The sequence below is a fragment of the Myotis daubentonii genome, chromosome 8 (genome assembly GCF_963259705.1).
Source record: "Myotis daubentonii chromosome 8, mMyoDau2.1, whole genome shotgun sequence".
NCBI classification, from domain to species: Eukaryota; Metazoa; Chordata; class Mammalia; order Chiroptera; family Vespertilionidae; genus Myotis; species Myotis daubentonii.
In genome coordinates this window covers 29,903,941-29,930,867 of record NC_081847.1, presented here as the reverse complement: position 1 = coordinate 29,930,867, position 26,927 = coordinate 29,903,941, and the positions used below count along the sequence as shown (strand labels likewise).

The following is a 26,927-nucleotide window of genomic DNA, read 5'->3' as shown; positions in this document are numbered from 1 at the left end:
CTGATGGCAGTGGCCACGGAGCACGATGCCCAGCCGCCCCTATGCTCATCAGAGACGCTGCTGGCAGCTGCCCCAGCCCCAAGCTCACTGCCACCCCTCTCCCCGCCTGCACCTGTCTGCCTCCTCCCCTTCCAGAGGCCCCTCAAATAATAAGCGCCCGCAGGCGAGTGTGGACAGGTGCCCAGGATTAACCAGAAGGAGGCCCCGAGAGGTCAGGCGGCTTGCCCACAGTCACATGAAAAAGGTGGAACGAGAGCGATGTCTCCACCAGCCCCGCAGCCGTCGGGGCGTGCGGGAAAGCTCCCTCCTCCATGGTCATTAGCATCAGGTTCCCACGGGCCCATTTCATTAATACACAGGGTGAGGCAAAAGTAGGTTTACAGTTGTTCATACGCAAAATATAGTCATTAATAATAATACAAGAATAAATGGCTTCACATACTCACAACTGTAAACCTACTTTTGCCCCACACTATACTACCTAAAACTTGTAGTAAATGGACAGTAACAGTAATTTTTTTAATTTGGTGGGGGAGAGCCCAATGTAAAGTCACCTATATAGTAATTTTTGCAAAATTTTCACCCTGAATCAACCATGCCTCTAGCCCCACCTCCCAGTTTAGAACAAATAAGGGGGGAGGAGGGGAGGTTGTGGAACAAATCCAATACCACCATAAGGACACAGACAAATTCAGACCACAGAACACTTGACAGACAACTGGCCTAGGCTCTTTAAAAGGGGGTGATATGGAGGGAAAAAATGGGGACTGTTTATTATTGAGGCCAGAGAGATGCAACAAACAAATGCACCACATGAACTTGACTGGATCCTGGTTCAGGGAAGTGGAGGGACTAGACCTAAAAGACATTTAGGGACAACTTGGGAAGTTAAATGTGGCTGCATATTGGCTGATATGGCAGAATGGCTGTTGTAAGTGGTTATTACAAAGGAGACCCTCATTCCCAGTAGATATTTAGGGTGAACTGGCATGCTGTCTGCAACTTTACTTTTAAGCAGTTCAAAAAAGTACATATGCACCCCACACAAAGTGCATATACAGAGAGTGTGGGGGAACCCCAATCTCCCCACCTCAATCTAAGCACTGCACCCCTCGATTCTCCCAAGTCTTATCAATAATAGTTCAAAGCCCTGGACTTGAGACCTTGAAGTATCCTGGAGTGGTCCCCATACCTAGTGACACACAACATACATAGGCCCCCAGACCCAAGGAGATGGAAGTGGGGGACACTGCCTTCTCAGGGCAAATGACAACACCGGCTACCACAACAAGGAGAGCCTACAGTCTTTCCTTTTGCTGGAGACCTCAGTGAGGCCTCCAAGAGGTGCCTGAAGCAAAAGGCTGGAGGTGACTCCCTAACACAGAGCCTGCCACAACCTCAGGGAAGTCAGTGTGGCAGGCAAGGGGCAGGTGCCGAAGGATCTCTTTCACCCCCAGCTCTGCACTGACACCCGGGGGGGGGGGGGGGGGGGCGCGGGATGATGCATCGAGACGGCTGCAAGCTGGCTCGCACCCATGCCCTGATCTCTCAGGATTTTAAAGGCTTTGTACTAATTCCTGGAACAAGTCCAAGGTGTGGCTGGGATTGACATCACAATCAAACAGAACCAGAGATGTTGAAACCTCACTCAAGGAAACCTCACTCAGGGAAAACCTAGTTGAAAGCAAAGTGCAGGTCAAGGTCAAAGGGAGGAGAGGAAAAGGTGGGAGCAGGAGAAGGTGAAAGAGCCAGGCATGGCACAGACCCGCCCGCCCGCTGCAAGCAGAAACCTCTGGGAAGCAGGAAAGCCACAGAAGTCCCCACCCCTGGGCCCGGGACCTGTGCCAGGGGAGATGTGCAGTGAAGGAAGGAGGCGCTGCAGCCCACACTGCCCCAGACATATTTTTTGTGGCCTCAGCCCAGCCCGTGGGAAACAGCCTCCAAAGGAGTGATGTGACCATCTGACAGCTGCAGTCAGCGCGCATGCTCAGCTTGCAGAGGCTCGCGTCTGTGTCCCCTTCACTGTCTCCCTACCCAATTCTGAGTTTTTTATGGGATGAAGCAGGTGTCTGAGAACAGCGGCCCCTCTTCCCCGGGGTACCGTGGTGAAATGAGGAAGAGCAATGGCCTGCCACTGCCCCACAGTTCGGGAGGCTTACACTTTCTTCCTCTGAGCTAGACGTGCAGCAGTCTTAGCTTCCTCAAAATAAAGGGCTCCCTCCTCACAAGCACAGACCATGGTTGGTCTCTAGGTCACAGGCACCAGCGGCATCCAGTGCAATGGAGATATCCAGTACTCGTGAGGTGGTCGGCAAATAGCAAAGAAGCATACAGAACGCACACACAATACTATAAACCAGAAATGTCAGAAAATCCATCTTAGAAATCATGAAAGCTGAACATGAAAAACTTTTTCTCTCTTGCTGCTCTAAGCCTAAGTGCTGAACTATCCCCCAGCACCACCACCCGCCCCGCCCCCCCCCCCCAAAAAAAACCACCAACAACCATAAAACAAACACATGCACAGGCCATCTGCAATCCATGGCCGACACGGGGAATAGACTCCACTCTTGGCTAGTCAGCGGTTCCCTCCTGCACGGTCCCCCCCAGCCCTCCCCACCTAACAAACCTCGGCCCCAATTGCTTTCTCTGTTTATTTGATCCTGTTGTGACCAGGAAGACTGTTAAAATGATCATTCACAGCCTATGGTAAGTGTCTGCGTTAGCATTTAGCAAAACTGAAAGGCTTTTCATGTTATTCGTGCATAACTCCCCAAACATATTTCAGGAAGTTTATAATCCATGAAAGCCCAATAGGTCCATTAAAATAATGGCCAATGCCATCCACAGAACACCTTAGGAAGAGCCTCCTCTCGTTTTCTCAAAAGGAAACCAAGCTGGAGAACTCACCTGCCCAGGCCCCTCTAACCTCTCATGCTTGCTTGCTCCACTCCCCCGCGTATGAAGGAGAAGAAATCATCATTTGCCACTGTGTAAACTCGTGGTTTATACGGGGAACTGTAGGTTCTGACTGCCCATGGGATTACAGTTTATCATTAAAATATCCAACAACTTGATGTAACAGGCACTGGCAACTGACGGCTGACCATGCTAACCTTGGCCTGAGTTGCACACCGTGCATATTATACCACAATATCGATATCTTCATCCCTTCTTCCTATCAACCAACAATTCTCAATTACAGGCACTGCCCAAATTTACAGACAGTTTCTGCTATAAGCTCCTTGATGAATCAGCTGTTTAGAGAGAAAAATAAAAATAAAAATTTCCCCAGAGAACCAGTGCCCTATGTACAAAGTAAGGCTCCCGAGTCAGCCAACAAAAGCTTTTCAGTCCACTCTGGACTTTGAATACAGAACCTTAAATGCATATCAAAAGAATGAAAGCTGTTGCCAGCCAAATTTAACTACCTGGATTTGTTTTCTCCTGCTTCCTGGTACTGACAAAATGAATCAAGTCCTCCCTGGAATGCCCAGAACACACCTCCTTCCTCTAGGTCAGTGGTCGGCAAACTCATTAGTCAACAGAGCCAAATATCAACAGTACAATGATTGAAATTTCTTTGGAGAGCCAATTTTTTTTTTTTTTTGAGAGCCAAATTTTTTAAACTTAAACTATATAGGTAGGTACATTGTTATTAACTTAATTAGGGTACTCCTAAGCTGGCCTTTCCTAAAAACATTCTCAATCTGATTGAGGTACCTTCGCTGAGGTCGACCCCTTCCAACTCTCCCATCCACACGCGTCTTGTATACTTGTTTCGTCTATCTCCTTTCGTTCATCCTCTCTGTATGTCCAAACCATCTCAACATACCTTTCTCAATCCTCGACACTACATCTTCTTTCACTCCACAATGCTCCCTAAAATTAACTTAATAAACTTTACTTAAAGTTTTAAGTCAACTTCGCACTGTACATGTGCACCCGCACGTGGTATTTTGTGGAAGAGCCGCATGTGGCTCACAAGCCGCGGTTTGCCGACCACTGCTCTAGGTCAGTGGCACCCTGACCTTCCTCTCAGCGTCCCCTAAGGAGACCTTCCCTTCTGAGGTAAGGGATTTGCTCAGCATGGTGGCCACAGGCAGTCAGTCCCGCAGGGGCTGGGGTTTTGAGAACTCCAAGAGCTGGCCAGCCCCACAGCCTTCAGACCACATGGCTCCCTCCCATCAGCAGACCTGCAAGGAAACGGCCACTTCCCTTCCCAGGCGCTGCCTGTGCCACCACCTGGAACACCCTAACACTGCTCCTGGGTCTCCCATACGCTCAAGGTCCCTGTGGATTCTGACTCATTGGAATACAGTCCATGACTCCCAGGCTGCCGTTGTACTATCGCCCTCTTTCCCCCAGAAGGCAAGGCAAAGCCCTTCCCCAGAGTCTCTCTCATAGAGCAAGAGACAGAACCAGAACTCAGAAGCTTACTCCCTACCCTTCCCAAGAACAGTCTGTCCCTGCAGGCTCCACCCCGTGAGCAGAGCCTCCGGGTAGAAGAAGAGGCTGCAGTGTGAAGAGAGCCAAAGAGGGGGCAGGAGAAAACAGCAAGCCCGCAGGAGGCGGCAGGAGAGAGGGGCTCTCCTCCCGTCCTCAGCCAGCTCCTCGCCCATTTAAGCTGGGAGCAGGGAAGCAAAGGTGAACAATCAGAGCCCTGGCATCAAGGAAGGGAGCACAATCCAACAGGAAAAGACACAAAAACAAAAAAGGACACAGTGGAAGAAGAGCCACATTAGAAGAATGAACACAAGATGTATGTGTGGGAATTGAGAGAACAAAGGAGGCTTCGAGGAGTTGGGGTGCTTCAGCGAGAGGAGCAAGCCAGACTGGAAGGATGAGCAGGGTGCATGGGGTGCTGGGGCACACAAGCACAGCGGGGTGAAATAGCAGGTGGCTCAGGGAGGTCACCCCAGGGAGAGCCAGAGAAGGGGACAGCAGGGATCAGAGGCATGGCTGGAAAGGCAGGGGACAGACAGAGAGCAAGGGAGAAGCTTCAAAAGTGGGCACATCCTGGTTTTAAACAGGGAGTGGGGCTGCAGCCTGGCAGCTCCGAGGAAGATGCCAATGTTGGAAAGAAGGCTCGGGGGGCTGGTGCACAGAGTGGGGCAAGGAGAGTGGCCCTGGGGGCATGGAAACCAACTGGGAACCTAGTGCAACAGCCCAGGTCTGACTAAAGGAACGTGGCAGGACGGGCACTGGAGAGCTTGCACTGCAGCTGGAGGGATGGAAGGAGCTGAGAGCATCAGACTTTCCAGCGTGCACAGTCAGGTCGGGGGTGGTGCCACCCACCAAGAGAAGAAACACGGTGCAGGGTGGGTGGGGGCAGGGCTCACTACAACACCCGCCCGCCAGTCAGTCCTTCTAAGCTGCCTAGGTAAACGGTGTTGTTCGATGCCTTCCTTACAGGGGCTTCGGGATCCCATTCAGTACTCCAATCTCACCTGCACCCAAACGTCGTCTGCAGCAGAGTTGTGATTCCCACACAGAAGAAAATGGTCCCAATGAGCTGGCTGGTGGCCCACTGGTCGTACCCCACACACATGGCGTCGGCCAGCAGAAAGGGCACCGCGATGGTGCCGCTGAAGCAAGTCAGATAGTGCTGTGGGTGACAGGGAGACAGAGGAAAGAGTGAACCCTTCCCCGTTATTTTCTGATTTCATCCCAACTCAACCCTCCAATGTTTTGTTTTGTTTTGTTTTTTAAAAAAGGAACTCTTTGGTTTGCTTAGGTACACACGAGTATCCTATACCAAACCATATTTCTTTTTCAGTATTTCTCCTTTCCATTACATTTCCATTATACTTGTATCATTACTTATTATTCACATGAGTCCAGGTCAGCATAAAGGAAACACTTAATGCAATCATATTTTATTGATATTTTACTCCTGCAATTCTTACTGGAATTACCTGCTTTTTTTCAAATGCTTTTCAGTATCAATTGCTAAAATCATACATCTTTCTCCTCTGATTTGTGCACATTAATTATTTTGAGTGGAACCATTCTTGAAACAAACTCTAGGAGTCTTACTATATCTTTCTTCTGCAGTTTGACTTGCCAATATTTTATGTAGAATTCTACGTCTGTACTCTTGAAATAATGGGTCTGGGGGTTAAAGCTTCCTTACACAGGGTGTTTCCCACCCTTTTCTATGGTGGCATTGTCTCATAACAATCAGGGAAGAGTTAAGGTCACACAGGAGCTGAAGAATGCTCCACAAAGAGCCAGCTCACTCTCCTTTGGGGGCCCCACCTCCACTCCCAGTAGGATATTCCTAGCAGCCATGCTCACTTCCCTTCCTCCCAGGGGCCTGCTTGTTCAGTGCCTGCTTCTGTTCGGCAAACCCAATTTTATTCCCGAGAGTTCCCCATCTCTGCTCCTGTTTGCCAAAATGTGTTGCTTGCAGCCCATAAAGCCCAAACTTCTTAACACTAATAGGTGTTACGTGCAGGAAACAGAACATTCCCATCCAGGACTTCTCAGGGATGCTCACAAGCTTAAGAACATTGTGCATCGTCAAGAAGGGCATGATGCATGCAGGGTTCCCAATCCCATTTGACCAGGGAACACTTCTAGAAACACCTAGAATATAAACATTTTAAAAAGCAAGTCTCCTCACTCTGTTTCAGGATGTTCAACCCAAGGAAAATTATCCCCACGACCACTCCGCTCCTTGGGTCGTGACTTCTCCTTTATTAGACACCTTTCAGGTCAGGTAACCAAGTGCTGTGATACCTAAAGGGGGTCGGGAGGGCTGGAAACCCAGACCAAAGCATCAGCTGTCGGGGCAGGTACAGCCTCACCTCCAAGTGCATAAACCTGTCTGGGCAATGAGACCGAGTTTCTCAGCATCTGAAATACCCCAGGTTAAACTGTCATTCAAACTTTAAAAAAATGAAGAATGGAAAGTCAGGCCTGAGAACAGAGTCTGGCTATGCTGAAAGCTATCCATTGTCTACACCAGTGATCGGCAAACTCATTAGTCAACAGAGCCAAATATCAACAGTACGACGACTGAAATTTCTTCTGAGAGCCAAATTTTTTAAACTTAAACTATATAGGTAGGTACATTGTTATTAACTTAATTAGGGTACTCCTAAGGCTTAGGAAGAGCCACACTCAAGGGCCAAAGAGCCACATGTGGCTCGCGAGCCGCAGTTTGCCGACCACTGGTCTACATTATCAGAAAAGTGCAAACAAGGAACCCAGAAGGCTGATGGACCTTGAGCTTTGGCAAGGGCTAAAGCTATGCATCAATGTTCTGTCAAGACAATGGTAGCTCAAGCAATTTCCTGACCTAACTGTCTCAAAGTAAATATTTACTAATATTTACTGACCTTTAAGATAATCTGTGTGCTGCCGGGATTGCTGCCTGACTAAGGGCAATATGTGTATCTAAAATTGAATACAAGGCTGGCAGGGCCTGGGCACCAGTGAAGCCTTTCCACTAAAGAATGGCTCACTGCCCGGCCCCCCATGATATCCAAATTCATATTTCTTGTCTAGTCTGGTCATTTGTGCGCAGCCCTTCTCTAGGTCCTCAACCCTAGCCGTGCAGGCCAGGCTTTCATACGGCTAAAACAACCAAGGCAAACCCAGGCCATGGGTGTGAATCCTAGAGAAGAGCTTCCTGTCTTGTCCCTTTCTCTAGAGCGCCACTTCAGTCCGTTAAGTGGGAAGAGGGTGCTGAGATGAGGGAAAGCACCAAAAACGTAGGAGCCCAGCGCTGTTCCACTCCCTCCCCTGGCAGCGTCCCTGCTCTGCTCCCACTGGAAGCCACAGCAGACAAAGCAGCTGCTTCTCTGGCAAAGTTTGCCTTTCTTTAAAGAGACGGAAACATGCCGTTTACGATCTGGCCAACGTGGCATTTTTCAGGGTCGCCCATGTTTCATGGCAGAACTGACTGTGACTGTGAGTTGGTTAACTAAGCCGGGAATGAGAAATGAAAACTAGTTCTTTTCTCTTCTCTTCTACTTTTCTCTCCCTCTGTTCTTCCTTTTTTCTATATCTCTACAATTTTCTGTCCTTCCTTCCATGTCATTTCCTTTGCTTATTCCCTGAGTGTTTTCCTTCCTTCATTCTCTGTTTAATCTCCTCCTCCTGTTCATTTCTTCTTTTCACTACTATGAAACTGATGTTGACAATTTCCATTCATCAATCTTAAGAGAGTAATCTATACTAATAAAAGGGTAATATGCTTATTAGACCGGGTCGATTGGACATCTTCCAGACGTCCGACTTCCTTCCGGACAAAGCCATGGTGGTGGGGGCCAAGGCAGAGGCAGTTAGGGGCGATTAGGCTGGCAGGGGAGCAAGCAGTTAGGGGTGATCAGACTGGCAGGGGAGAGCAGTTATAGGAGCGATCAGGCCTGCAGGGGAGGGCAGTTGGTGGTGATCAGGCGGCAGAGGAGGGCAGTTGGGGGCGATCAGGCCAGCAGAGGAGCAGTTAGGGGGTGATCAGCTGGTAGGCAGAGGCGGTTAGGGGCGATCAGGCAGTCAGGCAGGCGAGCGGTTAGGAACCAGCAGTCCCAGACCATAAGAGGGATATCGACTGCTGGTTTAGGCCCGATCCTTGTGGCAGTCAGACATTCCCCGAGGGGTCCCAGATTGGATAGGGTGCAGGCCAAATTTCGTGCACCAGGCCTCTAGTCTATATATATAAAGCTTAATATGCTAAGTGGTCGACCGCTCGACCAGTCGCTATGATGCACACTGACCACCAGGGGGTAGACACTCCAACCGGTAGGTTAGCTTGCTGCAGGGGTCTGGCCCATGGGGACTGGGTGAGATGATCGAACACGCCCTGGAGCCCTCCCACGGTCCCTCTCCAGCTGGCCAACCTCCTGCAATCGTGCCCCGGCTGGCTGGCCCCCATTGGCCGCGATTGGGACTGGGCGAGACAGTCCCGATCACTGGCCAGGTCGAGGGACCCCACCCGTGCACTGGGCCTCTAGTTTATAATAAAGTCCCCAATAAATCAAAATCAACACTGAATTTAAAAAACATCCAGATAGAGAACTCAAGCACCTGCTGGTGGTTACATCCTAAAGGAACCATCTTACCTGCAGCCCCAGAAATATGCACAGGTACCAGGGAGGGACGTCTTCTATGGTGTAAATCATGTCCGACCTCTGGGGGTCTAGACTGCCAGTGCTATCCAACGTCTCGGCCAGAGAGCTCTGTAAGCAAGAGACAAAGGAGTTATTTAATAAAAACAAGGACTGCCCTAGTCAGTTTGGCTCAGTATCTCTCTCACATGGATGTTTCTCTCTGCCTCTCTCCCTCCCTTCCACTCTCAATAACTAACTAAATAAATAAGTAAATAAGTAAATAAGTAAATAAATAAATAAATGTAAGGAGTAACGTTAGCGCAGTTTAGTACAGGCCCACTACTAAAACACAATTTGATAAAGTGGCTGCCACTTCCCCGTAAAATTAAGCCTTGGCTACCTTTGACACAATACTCAAAGACACTGGCTCAGTGGGACACCCCATCTTCAGACTTTGGGGATTCGGTATCCATTGCCATCTTCACATCCCCTAGGCAGCGGTTCTCAACCTGTGGGTCGTGACCCTTTCACAGGGGTCGCCTAAGACCATCAGAAAACACATATATAATTACATATTGTTTTTGTGATTAATCACTATGCTTTAATTATGTTCAATTTGTAACAATGAAATGGGGGGTCACCACAACATGAGGAACTGTATTAAAGGGTCGCGGCATTAGGAAGGTTGAGAACCACTGTCCTAGAGCATTCAGCTTGCTCAGAGCTTCTCCCCAGCCTAGAGACCACCTGCGTGGAGATGATGCTCCCAGGATGGGACCAAAAAGTAAAACCTGGACATGAGCAGTGGTGACCAGAATGAAGAAATAATATGAAATGCTAACCACTTCAAACAGAGAGCATTAATCTGTTGCTCCCGCCTTCCCCCATCCCTGCAAAGAGAATTTTTTGTACCTAAAAATAAAGTCCTACAACCTTGTACCAAAACACTGCTACTCAGACACAATGGTGAGTGAAAAAAACGAAATTCAGAAGTGTACCGATAAGTGACTCATATTTTACTTAAAATAACAGACCAAAAATGAATTTCTAGTTCAGGGGGCAATTTTCTTTTTCTTCTTCCCACCACTACTAAAGATTTTTTTTTTAAATGTTAAGTGTTGCATGCTTTTTGAGACAAAATCTTCACAAAGACCAGACACTTTAGGTTATAGCCTCATTCAGCAAGTTTCAACTGGTGTGCCACAAGAATTTTTTAAACGTGCAATATCTGACTATTAGGGGCACTGACCTCTTTTCCCTTAGATTGTCAAATTAAAAAAATGACAACAGCCAACACAACAAGAGCCATCCGGTGTGAATGAATCAATATTATACCTACTTTTTTGTCACACTTGCAAAATATATACTTTTTGGTATGGTGCTGACTTTTAGTAGTTTATGTGTGCCATGAGATGAAAAAGTTTGAAAACCGCTGGTCTACGTCATAGTCTAGGCATTCCCAGTCAGTATCGACATCACTTCTTTTTCTTTTCAATTGAATTTATTGGGTGACATCTATATCTAAAAGCCTAAGCAACCAAACAACCGAATGACCAGTCACTATGACATGTACTGACCACCAGGAGGCAGGCTCTCAATGCAGGAGTTGCCCCCTGGTGGTCTGTGCTCCCACAGCAGGAGCACTGCTCAGCAGGTGCCGGATGCCAGGCTCACGGCTGGTAAGCACAGCTGCAGCTGCGGCTGCATGAGCCTCTCCCACCTCTGCTGCAGTGCTACCAAGAGGCAGCTGCGGCAGGTACAGCAGGACCAGGATGAGCAGGAGCGGCGCAGTGCCCAGCTTGGGCTCCTCCCTGACCACCTGCGTCGTGCACTACTGCATCCCTCCAGGGATGTCAGATTGCCAGTTTAGGCCAATCCCTGAAAGCAATCAGGACGAAACTGGCAGTCCAACATCTTCCAAGGGGTCCCAGATTGGGAGAGGGTGCAAGCCAGGTTGAGGAACCCCACGAGTGCACAAATCCATGCACTGGGCCTCTACCAGGCTAATAAAATTATATAGGTTTCAGATATACAATTCTGTAATACATCATCTGTATATTGTATCGTGTGTTCATCATTACAAGTCAAGTCAGCATCACTTCTGAAGTCATCCAGCATCTGAGCCAAACAGAAAACTCTGATTCCTAAAACCCAATGAACAATTTCTTGGAACCTGAGATGTGCATTTTTTAAAAAAAAATCTTTTATAACCTAACAAACAGAGTGTCTACCAGGAGACAAAACATCCTGACCCTTGACCACAACTAACCCATAGAAAGATGGTGACTCCATGTATTATTACTCAATTTTCCATGCACAGGACAACAGGGACTTAGAGGACACATACCCTTGCACAAAAGAAGTGATGCAATTCAGGCTTACCTTCTGAAGCCTGAAGGTAAATCCCATGTAAGTCTATATTTGATCTAATCCAAATGTGACTTGAATATGACCTTCCCGAGAGAACTTTTTCTCCATTCAAAAAATGGATAGTGGGAGAGTTCATTGTTGAATGGGTAAAATGGGATATGCATGTCTTTTAAACATTTATTGGTAGAGAGAGTACGCATGTGTGAGGAATTTGATACGTAGTGATATGCAGTGAAGAAGTACCTCAGCAGGTGTGGGATGTCCAAACCCCGCACGTCAGGGAAAGGCTTGGCCCTCTGGCACCTGGGAGGTGATACCTAAGCTCTTGGGACATCCTGCTTCTTAAGAATGTATTTGTTTACCTGAAGCCTTGGACTGCCCCAAATAGTTTATGCTAACGATGTGATGATCCATGGGGGGAGGGGGGGGTGCCTTGGGCCATGTGGTATCAGTTTGACCTCTGAAAGAGCTGGACATTAAGGTCAGCCACGCCTACATGACTGCTCCCCAATAAAAGCCTGGACACCAGGACTCCAGTGAGCTTCCCAGGTTGGCACACTCCTTGAGAACTGCCACACATGGTTTCTGGGAAAATTAGGCAGTGCCCACCCGACTCCATGGGAAGAGGACAATTGAAAGCTTGAGCTGGTGTCTCCTGGATCCTTCCCTACGTGCCTTTTCCATGGATTTTAATCGGTATCCTCTCTCTGAAATAAGCTGTAACCAGGAGTGCAACCGCTTCTCTGAATTCAGCAAATCACTGAACCTGATTGGAGAACCCCCAACTCAGGTCTTGGGAATCATTACACTCAGTTGACCATTTTGCTAACATGATGCTACTGTGGATATTGGATTTGTACAATTCAACACCATCACATTATCTACATCTCCAAGTGGGGAGTATTGCTGCTCACAAAGCAATAAAGACAGATATCTGAAAGTACAGTAACACTACAATGTCCCTTAGTACAACTAGTTTTAACTATTGTTTTAATGCACAGAAATGAAGAGACTATATCTGTCCTCTTTCAGGCCTGGCAGACTAAGATTAAGACATGTGTACGTACAAATACACACATACACACACACACACACACACACACACACACTCACACTCAATCTTTCTTAGTAATGAAGGTGCTTCTATAACACAGAAATGGAACTAATGTAAATGTCTACAAATAGTATTAAGATGACACTGAGTAGGGAACTGTGTGGTCAAGGGGATCAGTTAATTCTGTCACATAAACGCTGCTGCCCTCCTTGAGACAGGTGTGTGCTCGGTCATTAGAAGCTATGGTACCAGAGTCAGTATCACTGCGTTAACACAAATCACTTCAAAAACCTCAATAACAATAACTTTCAAGAGCAAGGTTTCTTTAAAAGATGACTGCATTAATAGTTTAATAACGTCATTTGGAAGACTTTTCTATCTTCTTCCATGGTCTGAAATAATCAGAGAGCAAGGAAATTACCTGTCCTTCAAAGATTAATGAACTCAGAACTCAGTTCTCTGGTTGGAGCCTTCTTAAGATCACTAATAACCTTTCCAATCTCTTCAATGGTTATTTAGCTAGTCCAGCACTTTGGGGGTCAATTACGGTCTCTTTTTCTCTAGGAAATCATTTCCTCCAGCAAACCCTTTCTGTAAGAGGCTATACAGTACATATTTTAGGTTTTGTGGATCATCAATGCTCTGTCACAACTGCTCGATTCTGCCCCTACCATGCAGAAGAGCCTTAGACAATATGTATCAAGTGAGTATGGCTGTATTCCAATGAAACTATCCAAACAGGTGTTGGGCAGATGTAGCTTGCATAGGCTATGGCTTGCCAACCCTGCTATAGAGTTTCAAACTGATTATCATAATGTCATAGTTAATATTCTCTTATGCATTTTTCTTATATCTCCTTTCACATTGCTAATGTGTATTTGTGGTTTCTCATTATTTCCTTAATCGGATCCATCAAAGATCAATTTCATCAGTTGTGTGTTTTTTTAAAGAACCAGCTTTTGAGTGCCAGTTAAACATGCTAGACGGGCCACATGTGTCATTTCCTCTAACTCCTAAAAACACACAGAAGGAATAAATATGTCACAAATCTACAAGAACAAAGAAAATATGGAAAAGAAATGAGATGAACACATTTCTGGAATATCTGCATGAGCTGTAACCCGTAAGGGAGAGGGAAGGAATAGACAATCTGTGTGCTTGTAGGAGGACAGTGTGAAGTGGGCTGAGTGACCAACAGGAGCCCAGAAAGGTTCCAAGCCTGGAGGCACAAGACAGAAAAGGATGGGAAGAGGATAGGTTTTAACTATGCAAAACAAGCAGACATCCTGTTGCCTGCTGCTATCCTCATCCTTCAAGATACAACAATGTACTGTTGAAGCAGTGGTCGCCAACCAGTGGTCCGCGGACCACTGGTGGTCCATGAGGTCCGAAAGGTTGGCGACCACTGGTTTGAAGAATATAAACCAGAAAGACATCAGACTCAGGAATACTATGTGGGGTTAAATGCAAACATGACCAGTGGAATCCTCATCTGCTTCCAGAATGCCAGAGCAGGTTACAGAAACCAGGCTTATTTGCAGGAGACTAGAAGAACTCTCCTCTACAGGAACTGTGATCAGCCCGAGACAACATGCTGATGCCTAGACTCCACCGCAATGAGACAGCTTTCCTCCTGGTTATTCAGTGGCAACTCCCACCAGCAAACAAACCTCACTCCCAGACAACCACCCTACTCTCATGTTTATTGCCTCACAAACCTGGGACAAAGAAAGCCTCCAAAAATAAGAGGAAATAAGGCCAATGTGGTATGAAGAAACTTTTAAAGTAAAATAAAATAAAAACTTGTATCATAAAAAGAAAAATATTTGGCCAGATAGCTCAGTTGGTTAGAGAGTCATCCCCAAGCGCCAGGATTTGGGGTTCCAGCCCTGGTCAGGGCACATGCAGGAAGCAACCAATGAATGCATAAAAAAGTGGAATAACAAATCCGTATTTCTTTCTCTCTCTCTTTCCCTTCTTCTCTCCCTCCCCTCCCTTCTCTCCCTCTAAAATAAACGGAAAAATTTTTAATTTGAACCTGGGAAGAAATAAATGCCATTTTAAAAATCACTAATCAGTAAATAAAAGCAAACACAACAGTAGCCCTAGCCGGTGTGGCTCAGTTGGTTGGAGTGCTGTCCCATGCACCGAAGGGTTGAGGGTTTGATTCCGGGTCAGGGCACATGCCCAGGTTGCAGTTCAATCCCCAGCCAGGGTGTGAACGGGAGGCAACCAATCAATGATTCTCTCTCACACCAATGTTTCTCTCCCTCCCTCTCTCCTTAAAAAGAAGAAAAAAAAAAAAAAGACAATAAAAGAGGTGTTACAAACTAAAAACAAGATATGTTCCAAAAATAACAAAAAGACAAATATGGATAAGAAACTGTAATGGTTTTAAAAGTCAGAATACAACCAAGATAACAGAATATAAGAATTAATCAAAGAAATAAGAACATTTCCAAGAAATAAAGGACATTTTTATAAATTAGAAAGACCCTCCAAGTACTCAGTGAATTATAAAGAACAATTCAGATATCTTAAAAACTCAATAATCAACTGTAGCCCTAGCTAGCTGGTTTGGCTCAGTGGACAGAATGTTGACCTGCAGACTGAAGGGTCCCAGGTTCAATTCTGGTCAAGGGCATATGTCCAGTTGAGGGCTCGATCCCCAGTAGGGGGCGTGCAGGAGCCAGCCAATCAACAATTCTCTCTCATCATTGATGTTTCTATCTCTCTTTCCCTCTACCTTCCTCTCTGAAATCAATAGTAAAAATATTTTTTAATTAATAATAATCAAGTGTATTAGGAAGACCTTAAAACAGAAATTAAAAGACAAACAGAAATAAAACATGAATTGACAGAATTTGGACAAAAGTAAAGGGGGAAAAAAGAAAAATGAAAGTCACTGGCTGGCCTGGCTCAGTGGTTAATGCATTGGCCCGTGCACCAAAGGGTCATGGGTTCAATTCTGGTCACGGGCACGTATCTGGATTGCAGGTTCTTTCCCCATTCCTAGTAGGGGCACTTACAGGAGGCAGCCATTCAATATGTCTCTCTCATATCGATGTTTTCTCTCTCCCTTACCTTCCTCCCTTCTGCCCTCTGAAAAATCAATGGAAAAAATATCCTCGGGTGAGGACTTTTTAAAAAAAAGAGACAGAGAGCACAAGAGAAAACAGACATTTAAAAGAAGTGTAAGGGTCACAGACTATAAATAAAAAATAAAATAAAACAATGTAAGTGAAAAAAACATATTAGAGAGAAATGATAGCTTGAGAAAGCAGGCAATGGAGATCCAAAATATTTGTAATTGGAGCCATGAAATAAAATCAAAAGAACAGACTGGAACAAAAAGTAGATATAATTCAAGACTGCTTTCCTAAAGTAACAGGAGCTTTGACACTACATATTAAAAGTGCCAGAAAAAACTGACCCAGAATGGTCAGCATCAAAACATATCTACGCAGGCAGGCGCCATTTGGGGGCTCAGTCCATCTGGGTTTCCCGATGAAATAACAATTTCATAATTCGTTATTTATACTTTTGGCCTCGTGCGTTCTCCTTCGTTGACCCTAGCATTAGGTGCAGAAACCCGGGAGGGTTCCACAGGGAAGGGGAGCTATCACCCTGGCTTCAATCACCCCAAGTTTGCTAGGCGGCAGCAGCTTGACCTGGGCTCACCTCCAAATCCTACTCGGCTGACATGATTGTGGCCTCGATTAGGCCTCCCCCCCTCACGGACCCTCCCGAAATAGCCAGGGAGGTTGCCGGATCTGGGACCTCTCTCTCCTTCCCAGTACTGACCCCGCACTCAACACCGGCGCATTTCATCTCTGCTAAGTGACGCTGGGTCAGCCCTCTGGGTTTCTGATTTGCCATCTCCGGCCTAGCGCTAGGCCAGAAAACCTCTCCAGTCCGGCCTCGGCCCCAGGAAACCACCACATGGATTAGACTCTCTTCCTCACTCTGGAGCCTGACTAGCCGGCGGGGACGCCCTCCCTCTAGTCTAGCTCCCCGGGTCTCCCTTTGTTTCTTACCTCCTCTTCCTAATTTACACCACTGGGAGTTCATTTTCCATCTCTTCTCTCCCCCCGCCCCCGCCCCCGCCCCAAAAAACAAAACTCCTCTGGGATGTCTCCCCAGTAATCTTCACACACTCGGCCCTTCCACGGAGGTCCAGCCAAAGCGCCTTATCCACAATCTAAATCTTCTCATTGGTCTGAGAATGGAGCTTTCGATTTGAACATTCTTTGCGTCTTAAATAATTTCTGTCACCACAATAGGAAGTAGTCAGAGATCCCCTCCATCCAGGCCTTCTTTACTCTCCGCAATCACCCTTCTCTCTCAAACTTGCTTCCTTATCAATCTGACTCCACCCAAACGTCCTTCTGCCAACCCGGGGCCTTTACACCCTAAGGCTTCCGATCGCCCTTCTCCAACCCGCCAGGTCCTTCAGACCCTCCCCATCACTTGATTCTTCGCTCCCCTACAGGTCTCCCAAACCCACCTCCTTATGTCCCTCCTCCAAATGGCCCCCTGTCTTCAGACTCCACCCCTCTGTCCACCCCCTCAACCTCCTTACCAAGTTCCCCTTTTACTATTTCCTAGACAGTCGACAGCCCCTTGTCCTTCCCCTGCGAGAGGTGGCCAGGGCCAAGGGTACTGTCCAGGTACACATCCCATTTTCCATGTCCATCCTCGTACAGATTGAGAGACGTCTTGGGTCTTTCTCCACCAATCCAACCACCTTTACTAAGGAGTTCCGGTACCTGACCCACTCCCATGACCTGACACGACATCTATGTCACCCTGTCCTCCTCTCTGACCCCAGAGGAGAAGGAGTGCATTTGGCAAGCAGCTCAGGACCATGCTGATGCCCTCCATAGACAGGACACGCCAGCCAACCCGATTGGCGCTGACTGGTTCCCCCAAACTAACCCGAGATGGGACTATCAGGTCAATTCTCCAGGGCGCCGGCTTCGTAGTCACATGATCATCTGTCTCATTGCTAGACTCAAAAAGGCTGCCCATAAGGCAGTGAACTATGACAAATTTAATGAAATCACTCAAGGCTCTGACGAAAACCCAGCTCTCCTCCTCTCCCGCCTCACGGAGGCCTGGCAGAAGTTTACCACCTTGGTCCCCACCTCCCCAGAGGGAACCCTTCTTCCGAACACCCACTTTATATCCCAATCAGCCCCCGACATACGCCGCAAACTTTGAAAAATAGACACAGGTCCACAAACCCCTCAAAAAGACCTCGTTAATCTGGCCTTTAAGGTCTTAAAAACAGCGATGTGGAGACACAAATCCAAAAACAAAAGCGAGATCAGGACAAGGCTAGGCCCAGAGGAAGCCTTTCAGCTCCTAGCCACTACTCTCCTAGGAGAGGTCAGGGGCTCAGCCTCCTCCGGGCCCTTGCCTCAAATGCAAGAAGGAAGGACACTTGGCCTAGTCCTGCCCAAACTCGAGGACCCCGCCGGGACCCTGCCCAAGGTGCGGAAGGGAAGGCCACTGGAAATCAGACTGTAGTCTGGCCCCTCCAAGTCAAATTTCAGCCAGTCCAGCAAGGCCGCCCTCTGGATCCGGTCTGGAGCTTCCATACCTCCTGGGACTGGCCACCAAAAACTGAAGTTGCCCAGGCCCTGACAAAGCCCTGACAAAGCCCCACAGACTTATATCACTAGAACAGAGCCTCGGTGACGACTGTGGAGCAGGTAAGCTGATCTCCTTTTTATTTTTTAAAAAATATATTTTATTGATTTTTTACAGAAAGGAAGGGAGGGAGATAGAGTTAGAAACATCCATGAGAGAGAAACATCGATCAGCTGCCTCCTGCACATCTCCCACTGGGGATGTGCCCGCAACCCAGGTACATGCCCTTGACCGGAATCGAACCTGGGACCCTTCAGTCCGCAGGCCGACGCTCTATCCACTGAGCCAAACCGGTTTCGGCTGATCTCCTTTTTAATTGACACGGGGCCACTCATTCTGCCCTCCCTGAATTCACTGGCCCCTCCCCTCAGTCTCTACTATGGGGGTTGACAGATTAGTCTCACAGCCATTAGCCACACCTCACCTCTACACTGCATCTTACTAAAATACCCCCTCTATCCACTCTTTCCTCGTTCTACCTCGGTGCCCAACCAGGGCTACCACGTATCCCCTCATCAAGCCCAATTGTCCCAAACCACAAGTCACCTACCTTGGTTTCACTCTCACCCCGAAAAGTTGAGCCATTACCTTGGACCGTAAACACCTTATCTCCTCCATAACTGTCCCCTCCTCTAGACAAGAAATACTCTCCCTTCTCAGGCTCGCTGTGTACTCTCGCCTCTGGGTTCCCAACTTCAGCCGCCTCGCAAAGCTCCTCCATGACGCAGTGAAGGGACCCCCTCACTGAGCCTTTAGATCCTAAGGCCAGCATTCTCACTCCCTTTAATGCTCTGAAAGCTGCTCTCACCTCAGCACCTTCTCACCCCCCTGCCCTTCCCAAAGAACTACTTTCTTTACTGCAAAACTGCAAATTCTTACTTAACAGTGGCTATTATCAGAGGCTGAACTCATTATTACCCAAATCTTAGCATGTTATCTCTAAGGAAAAATGTGCTAGTTTTAATACACGTGGCCGGAGGCCTGGAAACTACCGTCCTAGAACAGGCTTCGGGGCCTGCTCCCCGCACCCCCCTCCAGCTTGATAGGGCCTATACATAATTTTCCAAAGTCTTCTTAAAAGCTTTGGCGCATTGCTGGGTTAAATGATAAACATCTAAATATTTCAACACATTTTAAGTTCACCTGATTATAGCTTTTGTTACAGAAAATCTATAAAGTAGATTTGGAACTGTTAATGTGATGCCTTATTGAAGTTGTGTTTCTTGAAAGTGAGAGTGTTCATAAATGTCAATCTAAGAATGCTGGCTGTCTACTTTTTGGTTATCATTGGAAAATTAAGGTTTCTAAGAGTTAAGAATTCGAAATAAATTGAAAAGAAAGTGTATGGTTTTGGTAATAAAAGGCAGAGGCATGGACAGGCATTTTGAGAGAAAAAGAAAATGAGTTAAATTTGTAAGCAGGAAGCCAAGACAAGCAGAATAGGGAAACTGAGATAATTAAACAGCAGTTTCCAGCCATCTAGAAAATCCAGATGCCAAGCAGCAGGCAGCCATCTATTAAATTCTATCTTCCTAAACCAAGGACAAATGAAGCCAAGATTAGAAACCTCATTTGGGTATATCAGACTACAACCCTCCAAACTAATGTCTCTTTCCTCCCATCAGACCATTTGTCATAATTCTTATTGTTCCAGCTTTTGCCCCGTAATACTAAAATGTATAAAAGTTGGTCTCCACCAGGTTACAAGCCCTACTTGTACTCAGGAAATACCACCCCTAGACACCATCACAACCGCCTTTTGTGCCCAGACCTCATCTCCCTTTGACTCCCAGAGCAAGGACGATGGGCCAGGTCAGAAAATTCTGGATGCCTAGAGCAAGGGGCAAACTGGGAAAACAAGAACCTCGCCCCCAGGGTAACTAACTGGTCATGTGGTTGGACCCCTGATCTTTCATATTACTAGTCAGGCAGCTTAGACCTCTGATCTTTTCCTCCCTAAAGATAACATCTAGGCCTCAGTTGTATTTCAGATCCAGGTCCAGAAAAGCAGCAAAACCAGACACGTGACACTGGCAGCCTCAGGACCAGCTTTTACCTCCCAAGTCACTCAACAGGATGGCTTTTGAGCCTTCACTGACCAGTCTCTTGGGGAAATCATACTGCTGCAACCCCTCGCTCCAACCATGAGAAGTCTATACAGTGTCCCAGCCAACTACAATCAAAGCCCATCCCCTCAGCAGGAAGTATCTACAGAAGATATGCCCTTCCCCCTACTCCATAAAACAAAAGGCTGGAATGTTAGGTCTGATCAAATATCGCATGGATATCCCCTTCCCTGAGAACTGACATTGAAATCATTTCACAACAGACATTCCCTTTCCCTAAGACTACATTCCACTTGCTAACACCATTATCTTTCCCCTCAGGACCCGCCCAGAGAATTTTCCGCCCAGAAAAAGCCCGCCTAAAAAGTCCTTTAAAATCTCTGACACCCCATCCCTGGCTACTGGCGCCATTTTGGGCCTCAGCTCATCTGGGTTTCCAGATGACCTAATAAATTCATAATTCTTTACCATTGCCACCACCCCCCAAAAAACCAAAAGAAACAGCAACACATATCTAAGTAAAGTTACTGAATATCAAAGATAAAGAATCCATAAGACAGGCAAAAGATCAAGATACTAATAAGAAGAAAAAGACTGATCACATTTCTTCACTGCCACATTCAGTATCAGAAAATGGGAGCAGCACGGGGAACCATAAAAATCCTCCAAGACTCCATAGGCAGCAAAATAGCAGACATATGTCGTAGCAATATCTTTACTGATACAGCTCCTAAGGCAATGGAGACTAAGGAGAAAATAAACAAACGGGCCTACATCAAAATAAAAGCTTCTACACAGCAAAAGAAACCATCAACAAAACAACAAGAAAGCCCACTGCATGGGAGAACACATTTGCCAATGCTACTTCAGATAAGGGTTTAATCTCCAAAATTTACAGAAAACTCATACAACTTAACAAAAGGAAGATAAACAATCCAATCAAAAAATGGGCAAAGGACCTAAATAGACACTTTTCAAAAGAGGACATACAGAAGGCCAAGAGACATATGAAAACATGCTCAAGTCACTAATCATCCGAGAGATGCAAATCAAAACAACAATGAGCCCTGACTGGTTTGGCTCAGTGGATAGAGCGTCGGCCTGTGGACTGAAGGGTCCCAGGTTCGATTCCGGTCAAGGACATGTACCTTGGCTGCGAGCACATCCCCAGTGGGGGATGTGCAGGAGGCAGCTGATCGATGTTTCTCTCTCATAGATGTTTCTTTTTATTTTTTTTTAATATATTTTATTGATTTTTTTACAGAGAGGAAGGGAGAGGGATAGAGAGTTAGAAACATCTAGCTCTGTGATTAAGGACCCAGGACCTTAGCACTGGATGCAACCCAACAAGTCTATAAATTCAGAAGCACTTTGCTACAAGATGCTGAGACCCAAGCACGTCTAGACTTGAGGCATCAGTGTACACGCTGACCGTAGCTGCTCTCATCTCTGCACTCTGAGGAGCAATGTGGAATCCAACACCACAGGAATTTCCACATTCAGCATGACTCTAGTCTAATTTATAATAGCTTGACCAAATAATAGCAATACTGATCAAGGTACCTGAAAATGAAATGTCTATCTCACAGACTAGACATTTTAAAAAGAAACCAAACATACATAAAAATTTGATTATTCCAGCCGAAGCTGGTTTGGCTCAGTGGATAGAGCATCGGCCTGCGGACTGAAAGGTCGCAGGTTCGATTCCGGTCAAGGGCGTGTGCCTTGGTTGCGGGCACATCCCCAGTGGAAGATGTGCAGGAGGCAGCTGATCGATGTTTCTAACTCTTTATCTCTCTCCCTTCCTCCCTGTAAAAAATCAATAAAATATATTTAAAAAAATTGATTATTCCAAATTTCCAATATAATATTTGTTATCACTGCAGTGACTATACTGCAAAATTGTTGCACTCAACCAAGTTGGGTACTATATTTGCATGTGTCAACTTTCTAGTGGTCTTTGTGAGAAGAATATACAGAATCTACTGTCTATAATACAAAGCAGTGATTCTAGAATTAATGCCTCATTATATAAGTGGATCAAATTAGTAATTGTCACCATAAAGTTAAAATCTATTTTTAAAATTTATTTAGAACATCGTCCTGATACCCCAAGGCTGCGGGTTTGATCCCCAGTCAGGGCACATGCAAGAATCAACCAATGAATGTATAAAGAAGTGGAACAACAAATCACTGTTTTTCTCTTTCTCTTCCCCCCGCCTTCCTGTCTCTCTAAAATAAAATCAATAAATAAGTCTATCAAATGAAAGTGAGAAGTCTCAGGGCTGCAATGCAATCTGAAAATGCCATATTATCAAACTTTTCACATGTGTTAGATACAAAGAAAAAAAAATCCAGATATCCGGCCCCTCTTTGGGCAGCTCTCCTGGCATCTAGGAAAATGGCCACACAGACGGACCGTTAAGGAGACAGGATGAAGCAAAAGGAGATTCTCCCACTTTTAGTGTGATTTCTATTGCTTTGGTCAGAGCTTCCTTCAATAAAGGTGTTTTCATAGTCTACAATAAACTATCTACTGCATTCTCTCATTCTCTTAGTCAATGCACACGTAGTATGTACCAGACACAATACCAGTAACTTTACATATATTATTTCATTTAACCCTCACAACAAACCTAAGACAAATGTGTTTATTTCCATTTTAGAGATGAAGCAACTGATGCCCAGAGAGTTTAGGTAATTATCAGGGTCTGAGTCACATGTGCACCCAGACCCAAACTCGTAACCCCTTCCCTCTGGCATGCTGAGTGAGGCTTTTAAAAATATATAAATAAGGGCCTCTATATGAGACTTAGCTTAATTGCCATTAAGACAATTAAAAATTAGTAACTTCTTTTGATTCCTGGGGCACGTACGAGAGCAATCAATGTTTCTCTGTCTCTCTCGGTCTCTCAGCCTCTCTAAAAAAATAAAATCAATAAACATATTCTCAGGTGAGGATTTTAAAAAATTAGTAACTTCCACTCCTCATCACTTCTATTTCCATTATACAGAGAACACACACACCCACTCCGCAGGGTAGAGACAAAACCCAGACGAAGAACACGTCCTGGACAGAACCTGAGACAGCCGCGGCGGGGAGCGGGGGTGGCGATGGAAGTGGGTACCTTTTCTGCAATGCCGTTTTCTGTTGTGTAGATCGCCATGAGCTCTGTGTCTTCATTGTCCTGTTCACCAGTGGACGTGGCGCCTCCATTTATCACCACCTGAAGAGAAACACTGCATTTAAAGGCTGTTTCACAGTATTTCTCTCTGCAGTACGGAAACATTTCCCCCCAAAGTTGTTTGTAATTCTCATAAGAGACAAAAACTGTGCATTTTTTACCTATCAATTTAGCCAAATCTGCGATGTTCTTAAATGAAACTCGCAACAAGTGTGTGCTGCATTAGTAACCACATGTGTGTTTTGATAGAGGAGAAACATACCACGTGTCCCACAGAGGGAGGCTGCGTGAACAGGAGGGTCAGCTGAGGGAGACTCGAAATAGAACATCCAAAGAAAGCAGAACTGGGCTCCCCAGCGTTTGGCTGAGGGACAAAAGCTGCTGTTTCTGAGCCAGGGAGAGACATACTGAGCTGCCTTCCCGAGCAAAGATAATGACTTCCGAGTGCCATCCCTACGGAGGAAGGGGCCTAACAGCACTCACACTGCGCTCTCCTAACTGAGTCACAACCCCCCTGCATGCATGCCCTGTGACACAGGCGACTCAGGTCCTGGCTGCCTGTCTTGAAAAATAACACTGAAAATAATTGTTCGTATGAATCCAACAACTACATTTTAAAAACACAGAGAAGAAAAGTATAAAAATGTTTAAATTCTGGTATTGTGAACTACCATAAAGGGAAGTGAAAGATGAGTGATGGCATAAGAGAAAATACGGTGCGACACCTAACAGGATTGGCATCAGAATTTCACAAAGAACACCTGCAAATCCATAATACACACAATCCAAAGGAAATGGCACAGGGTAGGAGCATGCAAATTCACAGGAAAAAATTAAGTTGCCCCACCCCATCCCCCCAAAAAACACACAACACAGAGAGCTGTTGAACCTCACTTAAAATTATAGAAATGAACATTAAAATTAAAGTTAGTTTTGTAGCATAAATTAGGGGGAAATTCTTAGAGGGGAATCTGGTGTTGAGCAGGGTGTGGGAGAAAAGCTATTTTAAGGTATTACAGAGACTATGCTCTTGGTGGAATGGGGTACCTTGGTTCCCTTTGTGAAGGGGAACTTAGCACTGGGATTTAGAACAGGCATGTTCTGGGACCAGCAAGTCTACTCAGAGAAACCTATCCTTCAAACAGAGCCATGCAAGTGTATGTTCAAGGTTGACAATTGCAGCATTACTCAAAATACTGAGTACTTGGAAACGACCTAAATGTTCATCAAAAAGACATTCTTAAATTATGCTATATGCATTTTGAGAATAATATTCAGCCACTAAAAGAAAATTGATGTACTGACAAGAACTCCAAGAAATACGGTTAAAAAAAGTCACAAAACAGTAAGCCTAGAATTATCCCAGTTGTGCTAGTAAAATAAAATAAAATAAAAATGTAATAACCTCCCTGTGTCTAAATGTTTGGTAAAGGATCCAGTCACTAACCAGTATGAAGGCTTACCCAGGGGCAAGGAGAAAAGATGGGCACCTTTCATTTCTCACTCCCAACCATCCTTTTTAGCATTTGGATCTTTTATAATCAGTACATATTCATATGTTATTTGAATACTGCTTTTTTAAGCGAGCAATATAAACGATGTATACCGCCCTAGCCAGTTTGGCTCAGTGGATAGAGTGTCGGCCTGCAGACTGAAGGGTCCTGGGTTCGATTCCGGTCAAGGGCATGTACCTTGGTTGCAGGCACATCCCCAATAGGGGGTGTGCAGGAGGCAGCTGATCGATGTTTCTCTCTCATCGATGTTTCTAACTCTCTGTCCCTCTCCCTTCCTCTCTGTAAAAATTCAATAAAATATATTTAAAAAAAAAAAAGATGTACACCAAAATATTAACAGTGGTTGTCTTTAATCAGTGGGACCATTTTTACCTTCTTGTTCCCTTTATATATGTTGGTAATTTTCTATAATGAGGACAATTAATTTTTACAACAGGAAGAAATTAGAAAGACTAAAGTTCCAATATAGCTTAGATTGAAGCAGTCCAGAGAGATTTAATCCACTTATTTTTGTGATTGAAGACATAGGACCAAAGAAAAATTTAATTTTTCATTCAAGGTCACACCGATTACAACCCCAGTCTGAAGCTAGTTTTAAAGTATGCCAAAGATCTCGATTAACTGGTACATCATTCTTACAGGGCAAATTTTCTTATATCATTTCAAATAAAGAGTTGCTTTTTTTATTGATCGATTTTAGAGAGAGCAAGAGAATGGGAGGGAGGAGGAAGGGAGAAAGAGAGAAAAATCAACATGTTATTTCACTTATTTATGCATTCATTGGTTGATTCTTTTTTTAAAATATATTTTATTGATTTATTTACAGAGAGGAAGGAAGAGGGAGAGAGAGTTAGAAACATCCATGAGAGAGAAACATCGATCAGCTGCCTCCTGCACACCTCCCACAGGGCATGTGCCTGCAACCAAGGTACATGCCCCTGACCAGAATCGAACCTGGGACCCCTCAGTCCGCAGGCCGACGCTTTATCCACTGAGCCAAACTGGTTACCAGTGTTCGGCAAACTGCGGCTCGCGAGCCACATGCGGCTCTTTGGCCCCTTGGTTGTGGCTCTTCCACAAAATACCGACTTCTGCGCATGGGCCACGAAGTTTCAATCCCACTGTAAGTGCACGCCCACACGTGGTATTTTGTGGAAGAGCCACACGTGGCTTGCGAGCCGCAGTTTGCCGACCACTGGGTTAGGCCATTGGTTGATTCTTGTATGTGTCCTGACCGGGGATTGAACTCTCAACCTTGGCGTATCGGGACAATGCTCTAAGCAACTGAGCTACCCGGCCAAGGCCAAAGATTGCTTTTAAAACTATCTCTAAGACATGTATGTCTTTTTACACAAGCCAACAGGGTCTGTGGAGTCTGCTTGCCTGTGAAACTAGCTGCCAGCAGGATACATGTTCCCAGACAAGTTTACGTCCACAAAATGAAACTCTACCTTACTATCAGAACCAGGCAAAAAGTCCTAGCACAGCAGCCCTCCACCCACTGAGAAGCCAAGAGGTACATACATTCAGGATGAACTGTCTTAAAACAATAATGTTTAGTTACTAAATCATCAGAGAAGCCCAGATCTGAGTTCACACCCTAACCTAGCCAAAACTAACCTTCACCCAAATTCATCCCCAGTGGCCACAGGGTCTCCTCTTGGGGTGATGAAAATGTTTCCGAACTAGACAAAGGTGATGGCTCCATAACATTGTGAATGTGTCCAATGTCACTTCACAGCTCACTTTTAAATTTCAATTTTGTGTGAACTTTACCTCAAAAAAAATTTTTATTTGTGTATGTGGCATAAAAGAGGAGATTTCCCCCAGACTTATTCCATTCCCACACACAAATAAGTGCTATAAAATTCAGATGCTCCCCAGACTAGGAAAGGGCTCATATTTTCATTCAACAAACTGTGTTTGAGCATTTGCTGTGCCCAGGCAATGAGGATGCAGTCCTGCCACATATCTGCACCCCTAAAGCCCCCTCAGTGTCACATGGGTGGGTACCAGGTTAATGG

General features: G+C 45.7%; 1 protein-coding gene across 4 annotated transcripts in view; it reads right to left on the bottom strand.

Annotated features, from left to right (window-relative positions):
- SLC23A2 (solute carrier family 23 member 2) overlaps positions 1-26,927 on the bottom strand; it is a 132,323-nt gene that overhangs the window by 43,588 nt on the left and 61,808 nt on the right. For all 4 annotated transcript variants that reach the window (XM_059705614.1, XM_059705613.1, XM_059705616.1 and 1 more), the window contains 3 exons: positions 23,333-23,431; positions 9,072-9,188; positions 5,451-5,608 (listed from right to left, as the gene is read on the bottom strand). In XM_059705614.1, the coding sequence (XP_059561597.1) occupies positions 5,451-5,608; positions 9,072-9,188; positions 23,333-23,431 (374 nt within the window). The remainder of the gene's footprint in view (positions 1-5,450; positions 5,609-9,071; positions 9,189-23,332; positions 23,432-26,927) is intronic.